At 30.9% G+C, this 12,865-nt stretch overlaps 4 protein-coding genes across 8 annotated transcripts in view; 3 read left to right on the top strand and 1 right to left on the bottom strand.

The window, feature by feature from the left end:
- The window catches only part of LOC106791876, a 28,268-nt gene extending 23,053 nt beyond the window's left edge, over nt 1–5,215 (top strand). For all 3 annotated transcript variants that reach the window (XM_014757857.1, XM_014757855.1, XM_014757856.1), the window contains exons 3-5: nt 1,646–1,731; nt 1,955–2,079; nt 3,212–5,215. In XM_014757857.1, coding sequence (XP_014613343.1) covers nt 1,646–1,731; nt 1,955–2,079; nt 3,212–3,814 — 814 coding nt within the window. In that variant the 3' untranslated portion in view covers nt 3,815–5,215. The remainder of the gene's footprint in view (nt 1–1,645; nt 1,732–1,954; nt 2,080–3,211) is intronic.
- A 41-nt stretch (nt 5,216–5,256) lies between these two features.
- On the bottom strand, nt 5,257–8,226 carry LOC106791880 (adrenodoxin). The gene is made up of 4 exons (XM_014757864.1): nt 7,870–8,226; nt 7,667–7,779; nt 7,427–7,559; nt 5,257–6,882 (listed from the first exon to the last, which is right to left on the bottom strand). Exons 1-4 carry the CDS (start codon nt 8,019–8,021, stop codon nt 6,792–6,794), a joined length of 489 nt encoding a protein of 162 aa, XP_014613350.1. The 5' UTR covers nt 8,022–8,226; the 3' UTR covers nt 5,257–6,791.
- Nucleotides 8,227–8,802: 576 nt separating this feature from the next.
- Nucleotides 8,803–11,060, top strand: LOC106791877 (probable cytosolic iron-sulfur protein assembly protein Ciao1). 3 transcript variants are annotated; one of them, XM_014757859.1, is made up of 4 exons: nt 8,820–8,897; nt 9,445–9,485; nt 9,672–10,133; nt 10,250–11,060. In XM_014757859.1, exons 3-4 carry the CDS (start codon nt 9,678–9,680, stop codon nt 10,805–10,807), a joined length of 1,014 nt encoding a protein of 337 aa, XP_014613345.1. In that variant the 5' UTR covers nt 8,820–8,897; nt 9,445–9,485; nt 9,672–9,677; the 3' UTR covers nt 10,808–11,060. The 3 variants fall into 3 exon arrangements, with proteins under 3 accessions (XP_014613344.1, XP_014613345.1, XP_014613346.1); XM_014757860.1 differs by lacking the exon at nt 8,820–8,897 and adding an exon at nt 9,264–9,367; XM_014757858.1 differs by lacking the exon at nt 9,445–9,485 and having other exon boundaries at nt 8,803–8,897.
- On the top strand, nt 10,819–12,547 carry LOC106791878 (NIF3-like protein 1). The gene is made up of 5 exons (XM_014757861.1): nt 10,819–10,910; nt 11,213–11,584; nt 11,659–11,773; nt 11,860–12,021; nt 12,090–12,547. Exons 2-5 carry the CDS (start codon nt 11,225–11,227, stop codon nt 12,356–12,358), a joined length of 906 nt encoding a protein of 301 aa, XP_014613347.1. The 5' UTR covers nt 10,819–10,910; nt 11,213–11,224; the 3' UTR covers nt 12,359–12,547.
- The last annotated feature ends 318 nt before the right edge of the window (nt 12,548–12,865 follow it).

Here is a 12,865-nt window from a genome sequence, read left to right as displayed (position 1 = left end):
TCGGGCGCGTTCCACCTTTCTGGTGCAAAAAACTCACGCATCTTTACCGTACATACATAGGTGTACATACTTACATACGTGGTGCGGTGCGTGCTTAAAAGAGGTTCATCGAACAAGAGCGCCTTCTCACGATGCCATTGCTACTACCCTTCTCGAGGTCAATGAACTTTTCGTTGGACAACATTTTCGAAAAAAAACATTCGTAGGATCATATTTTCAAAACAAACTTCTTCAATTTAACTCAGATTTATCGTTGATATCAAATTGTCCTGATTCCGGTACGGTGTTATACGATTACTATCAGAATATAGCGCGTGTGTGTTGCAAAATGAATTTAAAAATTAGTATTTTTTTTTTTTTTTTTTTAATGAAACCAATTAACACTAACGAGAAACTTATTCTTCTATACCTTGTAAAAAGAATTCTTGTTAAATGATATACGATAGGAAAATATGTAATTACAGTCGAACTTGTATACGCCGCGTACATTCGAATTATAGGTTCTGTTTTCGTTCGCCAAACGTTTCGGCAAAAATCGTGAGAAAGGTTTCAATGTCACGATTGTATGTAGTACTCGATAGCCCCTTTCGAATTAGAGTCGGCAAGATAGTCATTATCAGCAACCGATGCTTAAAATCATGCCACGGTTCTCGTAATTTATGGAGAACGTAAGATGATTATGTTTGGTAAGATAGTACCTTCTTATACTTGCTTGCAGTCTATCCTAACGTAGTATAGAAGATATTAGTTTGGATCGTATAAACACCTATCCCAGCCCAGGGTCTTGTTCTCCACCCTGATCATAAATTTGTTTGACGCGTCTAACTGTCGACAAGGGCCTTTACGACACACGAAACGCGTTTAGAAACTAAAACACGTTCAAATAGGAACAAATATTTTTCAAGATTTTCAATTCGATAGAAAATATACCTCTTATTGCCGTTAGATATATATTTAGAATATACTTTAAATAAAGAAGAATGATTTTTAAATTCTAATTTAAATGAAGATAAAATATTGTAGATAGTCATATGTGGTACAACCACAAAAGATGTAATCCGTTACGCGATGGTTACACGATACTTACAAGATACGACGAGAAAGTTCCAAGGAAAAGTATTCCATCGATACTAACATAAGCCACTTTCAAGATTTAGTTTCATACACCCTAGAGAAGAAGAGATATATGTGCCTAATCATATTACATCTACGAACACACTCATAGATATTCGAAAGGAATACCCTGTGTCGTGTTGAAAAAAAAAAAGCCACGTATTCTCGATTAAAAATGTATAAATCAAATTTTGTATTCTCTTCGAGTCGTTTAAACTAAACAAAAATCTTATCGAATGTAAAATAGAATATCTTTACATTTCAGAATTTGAAAAAGAACGTGCTTAATGAAAACGAATTTTACAGAATCGAAATAACTAACTATAAATGTATATTGAGTTGACCAATAAGTAATATAGAAATTTTATACAAATATTACTGTTGTTTATTTAGATATTAACTATCAAAAGTTCTCAATAATATTTAAAATGTTACTTATTGTGTGTGTGTGGTCAATCAAACATGAATATATCGATTTAATTGAGTCCTTATTTTGTTTTTCCTTTATCTTTTGTATTTTTTCTTCTTACAGGAGCAACAAGTACCTGCAAAAGTCGTCTATCAGCCGTGTCTGCGCGGTCGGAGGCTTTTTCATTAGCATTCCAGTCTTCTTAACCGGTGAGAACGTCTTTTCTTTCTTTTCTCTCGTGAATATCTTCTATCGTTATCGCTAATACGAGCATTCCAGCGTGCATTATTATATCACACATTAATTGCCACGCTGACGTAGCAATGAAACAAAATAAGGGAGAAAAGGTAGAGGAGGAGGGGGAAGGGGTGGAGGACACACAGGCAGAGGCAGGATTTTAATATTTTACATTCGTCCTTTATTTCCTTTCAGGCATGATCCTATACACATTTATACAGTTTCATTCGACGCCAGCTATAGTGACGTCTGTCTTTATCGGTCTCGGCATTGTATTCTGTGGATGCGCCATGGTCCATAACGTCTTCGTGTGGCAGAGGGTAAGCAGCATTTCATCTTTTACCTTTTTCTTTATTACTTTTTTGTATGCAACCTTTTAAAAATTAAGAAGAAAAAAAAAAAACAAAAGAAAAATGTTTGTCAATTGAATTTGGTTATTACTTTTTTGAAATATCGTTAACATTTGTAAACGTTCCGAATACATTTCTTTTTTCTTATATACACCCTGTATATTCGCACTTGCACGCGTTATATATACCAATTCCCAATCCCAATTTCTATCCTACGCAACTGATTAGCATAACCAGCATCGACTTGATATTATTGTAAAATGCTTCGCGAATTGTCCCTTTACCGTTGACACGGATATAACACAGGCATCATCGAATCAAGTATTATACTACTATCCTATTTGACTTTACGTAATATGCCGAACGTTGAACTTGAATTTTAAGAGAAAAGAGAAAGACAACAATTTTACGAATGCGTCACTTGTAACTTTGTTTTTATTTCCCTTTTTTTTTCTTGCTGTCGAAGATTTCTGTAACAATATCTCGTAAACTAAATCCGATCGTATAACAACAGCTTGTTACACGTACAAATATGTAACAACATATATATAAATACATGTGTAAAGTAAGGCAGCGAAAAAATAGCTAGAAATTTATGTTGATAATTTAACTTTTCAATACATTCCCGGTTATAGTCCATTATGGCGATTAATTCGCTCGTAAACTCGTATCACTTAATGCCGTACCATTAAAACAGCCGGGAGGTTTCTTTCATAATCGTTTTCTTCTTTTATAATCTACGTCTATAGCTTTCGGTACATACGTATAAGGGGGTGTGGGTTGGTCCGAGTGTGGGGAGTACCAACGTATCTTATAATTAAATTTAATATCATCTTTGACGTCGCCTTAAACGTTCCCATCGGATTCTCTTTTCATCTTTCTTTGTCCCTCTTATGTATCCTATATACATATTACCTTATACAACTTATTAAAGATGATATTCTATTCAATTGATTAACATTTTTCAATCTTTTTTTTCTCGATATTTTGTCAAATAAATGATCTGATGTTTGATTATAAATATTGATAAAAAAGAAAAAATATATTGAAAATGATCGATTCCATAAAGAAGAGTCTTAGAAGATATTTTGATAATTTTCAGGAGAAGACGAATGCGGTTAAGGCGCTTGCTCGCGAACAGTGCGAAGCGGCCGCTCAACTGCAGCGTCAGCAACAGCAATCACAGCAAAATCATCATCATCATCATCATCAATCGCATCTCCTCCAGCAACAGCAACACCAACAGCATCAGCAGCATCAACATCAGCTACGGCCGAGTCTTTATCACAGTGGATGCGCACCAAAAATCGGTTCTTTGACGGCAACCCACTCAAATACCACTTTGCCTCATCACGGTGGCAACCGTAGTTCTCAGTATCATCAGCCACATCAGCATCATCATCATCATCATCATCATCGACATTTGTCGTCACCGATGTCGCCCCCCTTGTTATTATCTTCGACAAGTGCACCACTCGCTTCGACGCACAGTCTTTTAAACGTTGCTACGAATCGTAGTAACGTGGTAACACCACCTGCTACGCCAGGTGACAGGTCACCACCAAGTCCAACCAATAAGTTCAATAGGTCTCATATAACGAGGGAAGCCAGTGGTAGCGTCAGTCCTGGCCTACCAGCAGCGACCTTGGATCTTAGCAGTGCAGCTACAACCAACAGCCCTCATGAACTATCTACTCTCGTGTAAATAATCGAGATAGAGGAGTAATTTATCTATTCGAAAGACTTATTGAACTTTTATAGAACGTTCGTTAGATATCGGTGGACACTTTCTCTCTCCCTCTCTCTCTCTCTTTTTTTCTCTACGATTTGAGACCACCTAAGAATTATCTGACGATATCATATATTGTCTTTTTCTTATTAAACTTCAAAGAGTCGCGGCACCTTCGTGAATTTATTTTTCCTTTTTAAAAAGACAATGTGTATGTACTTAAATAATTGTGTATTTACGTTATTTGTGTCTTGATTCCATTCGACGAGACTCTTATTATGTGTTTTCGATTAATTTTCACTTTGTGGACAAACAATAAGAAAAGGTGTGTGTGAAAAACACTAACATATTTTAAGTTTCGAGATTCAGCTGGTACCTGATTTATGTACGTACGACGTCTCATTGAAATTGGAATCTGTTAAATGCGACTAAAATCCATCGTTGTTGGTTTAATTTCTTTTTTTTTTTTTTTTCCCCGACCCCTATGGAAAAGGGAGTTTTCACCTTGTATACTTTATCGAACAAAATTTGAACGTCTTTAATTTTTCCGAATTTATATTCTATTTTTTAAAAGTATTCTAATAAGATAACTCTGCGTAAATAAAAATCATTCGGTTAGTTTATCGTTGATTAAGAAATTGTTTGAACAATTACGAATAACATAATGTTATTTCGTAATAGAAATTTTACGAATAGAACTTGCATTATTGTCGCATTTCATTTACATAAATAGCAATACTTTGTTTTTCATAATATTATTCTAATTGATACATTTGAGAGCATAACACAGGTAATACCTGTTGCATAGCATAACTTATCAGTTATGCAATCCAATCAGTAACTAACGAAACGTATGTGTAAAATAAGAAAAGTTATCTATGTAAAAGAAAAAACAACGACGACAAGAAAGAATGGAAAGAAAGTTATTACGATCGAACCGTCAACAATTGGGTAAAAAGCCGTAAAAAGAAAAAGTTAAAGTAATATTATCCCTTTCGTTACAGCATATTTTGGCTCGAATACGACCCTTATACGGGTCGCTAGTAACAAAAGGGTTCGTGCTCGATGAGATAAAAATATAAGCATTAAAAATAAAATGTGTGTGCGTGTGTCTGTGTGTGTGTGTGTGTGTGTGTGTGCGCGCGTATATTAAGAATACGAGAGAATCAAAGCATTACTCGTAGAAAAGAAAAATCTCGTGCAGTTTGGAAAGGTGACACATATGTAGCTATGTACATCTTGCCATGTTCTTTATTTCTTTACTTGTTTAGTAAAACCTCTAGTCCTAGGTCACTTTCGTTAATGAGAAAGCCTTAGACCTTAGAATTCTGACTATCGCTTGACTGCGCGATTAAGTATTTTTTTATATTCATTACAGAGAATAGCTGATATATGAAATCTGATATATATAAATAATAATAATAATTATTATTATTATTATTATCATTATAACAAGAGTTTTTGATATGTAAATTAATAAATTAATATCATTTCCACTATTTTTCAAACTTAACTGAGAATCGATTGAATATAAATCGAAATCTAACTAGGAAAACGCGTAATGAAATGAAATCATATAATTATGACTGACTTCGTACTGAAAGTTGCATTTAATAATGTGTATAAATATAATGTTTTAAGTATGAGATACGTTAAAGAAATATTAAACTGGAAAAATATAGAATTGTATTAACTGTTGATGAAATGATAAAGTTACAAATTTGAAAGTTAAACAGACATATCTCGACTTATCGGTAACGTGTAAATATATACATTTAAAAAATCTATAATATCTCACATTCTCTAGAGGTAGAAAGTTTGAAATGGGCAGGGTAAGAAAATGAAAATATGTAAATTACACATTAATATAATGCATAATTTTTACCAAGTTTGTAAGTAGTGTAGTAATAATTCGTTTTACTTATAGCGTGCGATAATGCATGAGTAAATTATTAGTTGGGTCCACACGTAATACGCATAGTACAAAAGTGTTTTAGCTTTATGTACTACTACAAATGTAAAATCGATATCGTGGATAGATTTGGTAATGTACCTTCTTAATAGAAATAAATTATTCAGAGCATGTCGAGTTAAATGATTGGTCAAATATTTTGACTACGATATTCGTTAAAAATACGTACGATTTTCTTTTTTTGCGCTTTGCGCGGCCCTTGCACGGCCCTTGCACGGCTCGCCTCGCCCATGATTACGGCTTTGACAACATAATAAAATAATCCTGATTTTCTAACTTATTTTAATAATATTATTCATTTATTTTATTTCAAAGTTATATAAAAATATTATTTAACAAGATTATTTTTCTATAACTTATTTAGTAATGGCACTTTAAGTATATACAAAGAACTTAATAAAAGCCTCAGAACGATTTTTCTTTCGTTACATAATAGAAAAACTTTTACCAACATGGATATAGAATTACGGAGAGAAAGTTATCTATTACATAAAAAGGATATCATCGTGAGACAATGTACATTTTGTTTTGCTACATTTTCTACGTTTTCTGCGTTTAATAATACTATCTAATATATGCAGACAAAATTTATTAATTTAACGTAAAACACTAAATAAATATTACACGTATATATTATAATATACGAACTTATTGCACTTTTCTTTATTATATTATAAATCTTTTGATAATTGATTGAATTCACACCGAATGAATTCGCATCGCTTAAAAAACTGTCATAAAATATTTATAGATTTATATAAAATTATATAAATTTGTTATTTTTTGTTTCCTCTTTTTGTCTTATCATTATATACATAATATTACATATACGTTAAAATGAACTAGTATAACTAGTAAACTTATGCTATATAGTAAGAAGGATATATAATTTTACTATTTATAAAGAGCATCCATATTTGGTGTTATTGGCCATTTAAATTGTTTTATCTTATATGGACAGAATGGAAGTACAATTCAACATCAGGCTCGTGCATCATTGATCGTGGTTGGAACCTTCACTTCAATGCCATCTAACTCTTTTGTCATTACTATCTGACATCCTAATCTGGACCTATAAAGAAATATATTTAATATCAAAAACATTTAACATTAATTGATCAAAACGATATATAAATAGCTTTAAAAGTCACTATACAGTTTTCTAAATGCTATTCGAATATGCCATGTTATGTTAAAATTCAAATATCAGATACTACTTGAAATCACTGATTTCAATTCACGAACAGCATGGAAATAACTTAGAAGAAGTCATGAATATATGTAACATATGGAAATGGTCTAGATCTAGACCTCAATAGTAATCTGGCTTTTTTTTTTAAATTGATACGCATGTACTTGACGCCAGTGCTTCTCAAAATGTAGACGCAACTCTGATGACTCATATAGGGTTGCAGAAATTTGAATAAAACTAAACAATTTCTGGCAATGATCAAACATGAATTTAAAATAAGTTTAACAACTACACTTATAATATGCCAATAATTTTATGGTAGCGAAAGAGAGGATACTATAAAAGTTTAAGAAGCCCTGCTTTTAGCAATAAAGAAATCTTTAATTCTGTTTAATTCTTAATGAGAAATATATCAGTAACATACGTATTAGTTAAATCATATGCTAGGTCAAGCATATCCAATTCTTCATCAGTAGGTTTATCAGGAAGACTATCGTACACTTCCTTAGGAAATATTAAATGGCATGTACTGCAAGTTAATGTTCCTTCGCAAGCACCTATGTATAAATCATTTCTAAATAACTAATATTACTTCTACCAACATAGAGATAAGAACTATCTAGCAGATAAAAAAGAAAACAATAATCTGTTAGATATTACATACCATAACCATCTAAATCAATTTCATTATTTACCACTATATCCAATATAGTATCTCCTACTTTGCCTTTTGCTTTTATTCTTTCACCACCAGCTCTAACGAATGTTATACTAACTCTAAGAATAATCATTATTAATTATTTCAATTAATACAATTATTTCATAAGAAAAATATATATTTTAAATCAATGTATATTATTTACTTACTCCTGTTTTTCTGAAAGGGGTTGAGACGTAGATGCTTTCCGTACCAATGAATGAATTATCGGTACTGGAAGATTTTGTCTACATTTATTAGAAATCGAATTTAATGAAAAAATTAATTTTGACAGTTGATGAAATTTATGTACTAACGCCATTTCTTCAATTTATTATCAAAAGATATCAATGATATATTGAAAACTTCTCAATTAGAATTGAAAATTAATTCTAAATTCGCTATAACGTCTCTGATTCGCTACTATAGACAATTTCAGTCATACTGTCCATTAAAAATATTACGAGCTCATTTCACAAGGTTATGAAATACGCCACCATCGCTCACGAAACACCACAGGTAACTACAATTCGTCACGCATAAACTTTTATTCAATGCTACCAATTTGAAAATTATAAATGTATCCGAGAAACTAATTGTTGGTATTCATTTTATTTGATTTTTTTGTGTATACTATAATATATTATCAATTAATTTATGCACATTAATTCACATTTTTCTTTCATCTCAATGAAAATATTCTCTTCTTTTATTATCCCTTATTCGAAAATAAGTCAACATTTTTTTCTATATCGTCTACAATTTCAAAAATTTCTTGTTTATCGAAATTCGAACACTCTTCGTACGCTTTATTTATTTTTTCTGCTAACGTCGTATGTTTTCAATGCTCTGATATTTTTAGAATTAATATTGACTACAGAATAATACGCTAAATATAAAATACAAAATTTACCTCAAAATACTGTTGCTTTACTTTTTCTTTCTTCAAATTACCACTTGTAACTTGTAATGTAAAGGAAAATATTTAAAAATTTGTTTACTATGATAAACAAATGTGTGTATTTTGTTTATAATATAATACAAATGTCAGTCTACTAACCATATACAATTTATACTAGGGACATACCTATACAAATTTTTAAACCAGGCACATGCTGGGGAATTCTGTTATGCTTGTAGTTTATATTTTATCCGTATTTTTTTTGCTGAATTGCACGCGTTTCGAATGAAAAGTTATGTACGTATAACATTATTTTACTGTATATTTCGTAAACTAATTTTTTCTTTGAAAGTATTTGTCTCATTCTATTTTCTCTCTCTCTCTCTCTCTTAATTATTTGCTTTTCTTTTTATTCCAATTTTTTCCCAAGCTTTTCTTTAAACATAACTTTCGGTATAATGTATATGTGTGTGGAAATTACATACTTCAACACACTTTTATATACTATGCGATTCTGTACGTGCATATGTCAGTACTTTAAATGTGAATATGAATTTTTATTTTTATTCAATATTGTAAAATAATATTTCAATAAATTCTCTTACATAACAACTGTTATGAAAATAATAATATTAATAAAAATTCATTTTACATTAAGCCCATTGTCAATTTATCATGATTATTTGGTATCTTTAATATTTCCATAAATGAATTTTAAAGTTATGTACACGTAGCATATTATTTAGGTGAAAAGAATGAAATTATCGGTAGGTTTTATTTATGGATAAGAACTTATCAAAATTCTACTCACGAATGTGTATTTTTATGATATATGATTTCCTAGTTTTGTGATCAACGTTGTTTCAAGATTCCTACTAAAATAAAGTAAGTCAAATATCAAATTTCGTTGCTGCTTCAATTTAGAATTTGAATGAATTAGTAAAATATGTCTAAAGCTTAATAAAGTATTAACAAATGTATTTTAATATATACTTAATATTATAAGAAAAAATTTCAATCATATGTGATAAAATGATGTAGTTTATAAACTTTTAAGGATTCTTATTTTAGATAACAATGGGAAGCTTAGAATTAATACAAACATTAAGCGGACATTCTGGAAGAGTTTGGAACGTTTGTTGGCATCCAAAAGGCACGTATCTTGCGTCGTGCGGAGAAGATGCAATCATTAGAATATGGAAAGAAACTAATTCCGATTGGATTACGACTATGTTATTAACCCAGGGTCATACGAGAACCATTAGAGAAATCGCTTGGTCTCCTTGTGGAAATTACATTGCTTCTGCCAGTTTTGATGCTACTACATCAATATGGGATGGAAGATCCGGAGTATTTGAATGCAATGCGACATTGGAAGGACATGAATATGAAGTTAAGAGTGTAAGTTGGTCTTCCAATGGGCAATTACTTGCAACATGTAGTCGTGATAAAACCGTCTGGATATGGGAAGCAAAAGACAATGAATATGAGTGCGCTTCGATCAATAATGCTCATACTCATGATGTTAAAAAGGTATTTTTCTTTTATAGTTGTTTCAATATTGTTACCTTCTTTATTTACTCTTGTATACAATTAATGAAGATAAAAAAGACTTCATTCATTTAATATTCGTTTGCATTTAATCATAGATAAGATGGCACCCTAACAAAGACATTCTTGCATCAGCTAGTTACGACAATACAGTTAAAATATATGAAGAATACCTACTCGACAGCGACTGGACGTGTTCTCATACATTAGCATCTCATCAATCTACAGTTTGGAGTCTTTCTTTTGATAAAACTGGTGAACGTATAGTTACAGTTAGTGAGGATAAAACTGTTAAAATATGGCAAGAATACAAAGCTGGAAACACAATTGGCATCTCTATCACAAATAATGAACCAGTTTGGAAATGCGTTTGCACTTTGTCAGGATATCATACTAGGGCTATTTATGATGTAGATTGGTGCAAGATAACTGGATTAATTGTAACTGCATGCGGAGATAATATGATCAGAATATTTAAAGAAGACAGTGATTCTTATATGCACGAACCATCTTTTTCAATGGTTTGCTCAATGAATAATGCACATATACAAGATGTAAATTCTGTTCAGTGGAATCCTACCATTGCTGGTCAACTTGCATCAGCTAGCGATGATGGCTTAGTCAAAATATGGCTTTATAATGAGCAAAATGCATAAATGTACTATTACTACTCTTCCTTTTACGGATTTGGGAAATTTTTCCTACGACATCTGCTCAACACAGCTCAGCACAGATGTTCCAAAACAGCCACCCATCAAAGTACTAATCATTGCTTAACTTTAGTAATTGTATGGGAACTAGTATTTTCAACGAGGAGAAGCCATTCACAAATATACTTTTATTATAGTAATCTAAGATTTGTTATGAACTATGTCATATATATTTGTAAATATAATTGTTCACTATTAATATGTATATTTCTTATATTTATCCCTGTTTTTCACTGATGTGATATTGTATTTTCATTATTATTTAAATAATATAATATATTATTTGATTTTTATATTAATATATTACTAATGTAATATTTATATTGACTAAATAATATACTTTTATTTTAGGTTTGAAAATAGATGTTGCGAAAACTACCAGCATTCGTAACAAATCAGAAGTTTTGTTTTTATACGTTAATCCGACATTACAATAAAACACCTACCATGACTGATCTAAAAGCTAATAAAATGGGCTTGCCGTTGAAAGAAATTTTGGATGCGTTAAACAAATTCGCAAATACATCTTTAGCTGAATCCTGGGATAATGTTGGATTATTAATCGAACCCACATATCCAAAGGACGTAAAAAATATCTTGTTAACAAACGACTTAACAGAAAATGTCTTGAATGAAGCGTTAAACCTGTCAACGGATATGATCATTTCATATCATCCTCCAATATTTTTACCACTTAAATCTATAACCATGAAAACATGGAAGGTAACGAAAAAATCGTAGTTATTGCTACGATCGATTGATAAGTTAAATGTATTTGTTTTTATTTGTTTACATAGGAACGTATAGTCGCAAAATGCTTAGAAAATAAAATAGCCGTATATTCTCCACATACTGCATTTGATTCAATAAAGGGAGGCGTAAATGATTGGTTGGCTTCAGCTTTCAATAATGGTTAAAAATATAATACTTTTATAATATTTTTATTATGATAGCACATATATTATTAATTAATTATTATCCGTAATGTGTGATTACAGTGATAGATAGTAGTAAACCAATAAAACCAAGTGAGAACATAGAAAATGGTATGGGCCGTCTATGCATTTTTAAAGAGAAAATACATATAGACGAAGCAGTACGTCTTGTAAAACAACACACTAAATTGAAATTTGTGAAGCTGGCCCATGCTCCGAAGTCAGGTATAACGTTATTTACAAAATCTTCATTAAAAATTAAAGATACTACAATTAATTATTTTTTTTTTCAGATGGCTTTATAAATTCCGTTGCTGTATGTGCAGGATCAGGATCAATCATTTTAAAAAATGTACAAGCTGATTTATATCTTACAGGAGAAATGTTACATCACGATATACTCGATGCAATTCATAATGGAATTTATGTTATTTTAACAAATCATTCTAATTCCGAACGTGGTTTTCTCGAAAGTTTTGCATCAACATTATCAAATGCATTAAATAATTCTGTAAATGTTAATGTATCTATCGTTGATGCTGATCCTTTGGAAATCGTATAATTTAAAACGTGTTCTTTGATGAAACAATCATTTCATATAATAATTTTATTGTTTCATTTATAATTATATACTTTTTTTGGATAACAAATATTATGTTATTATACATTCATATTTTCTTGAAATATTTATTTCAAAAGAGACAGATAAACATATTGTTAAATATAAAGTAAATGTCGATGTAATTATATATTTCCATGTGTTGTGCATATAATAATTTTATCGATTTTTCCTATAAACCAGGGCTTATCAAAGTGTAGATCGCAACCCCGTGTAGGATCGCAGAAATTTGAACAAAACTAACAAATTCGTGAAAGAAAAGATAGTATAGAATTTATACCTAGAGTTGCGAAAATCTTTGTTCAGGTAAAGAGGATTGTCGCCAAGTGTAAAAGTTAGAGAAGCCCTGCTATAAACCAATTGTATTAAGGTATACACACAAAACTAGCTTAACAATACATACTAAAATGAGATATATATGTTAATACAAAATACACTATAAATTGGTAA

Source organism: Polistes canadensis, unplaced genomic scaffold, assembly GCF_001313835.1.
Source record: "Polistes canadensis isolate GaletaPanama2010 unplaced genomic scaffold, ASM131383v1 scaffold_348, whole genome shotgun sequence".
NCBI lineage: Eukaryota > Metazoa > Arthropoda > Insecta > Hymenoptera > Vespidae > Polistes > Polistes canadensis.
This window is presented reverse-complemented; position numbering and strand designations above follow the sequence as displayed.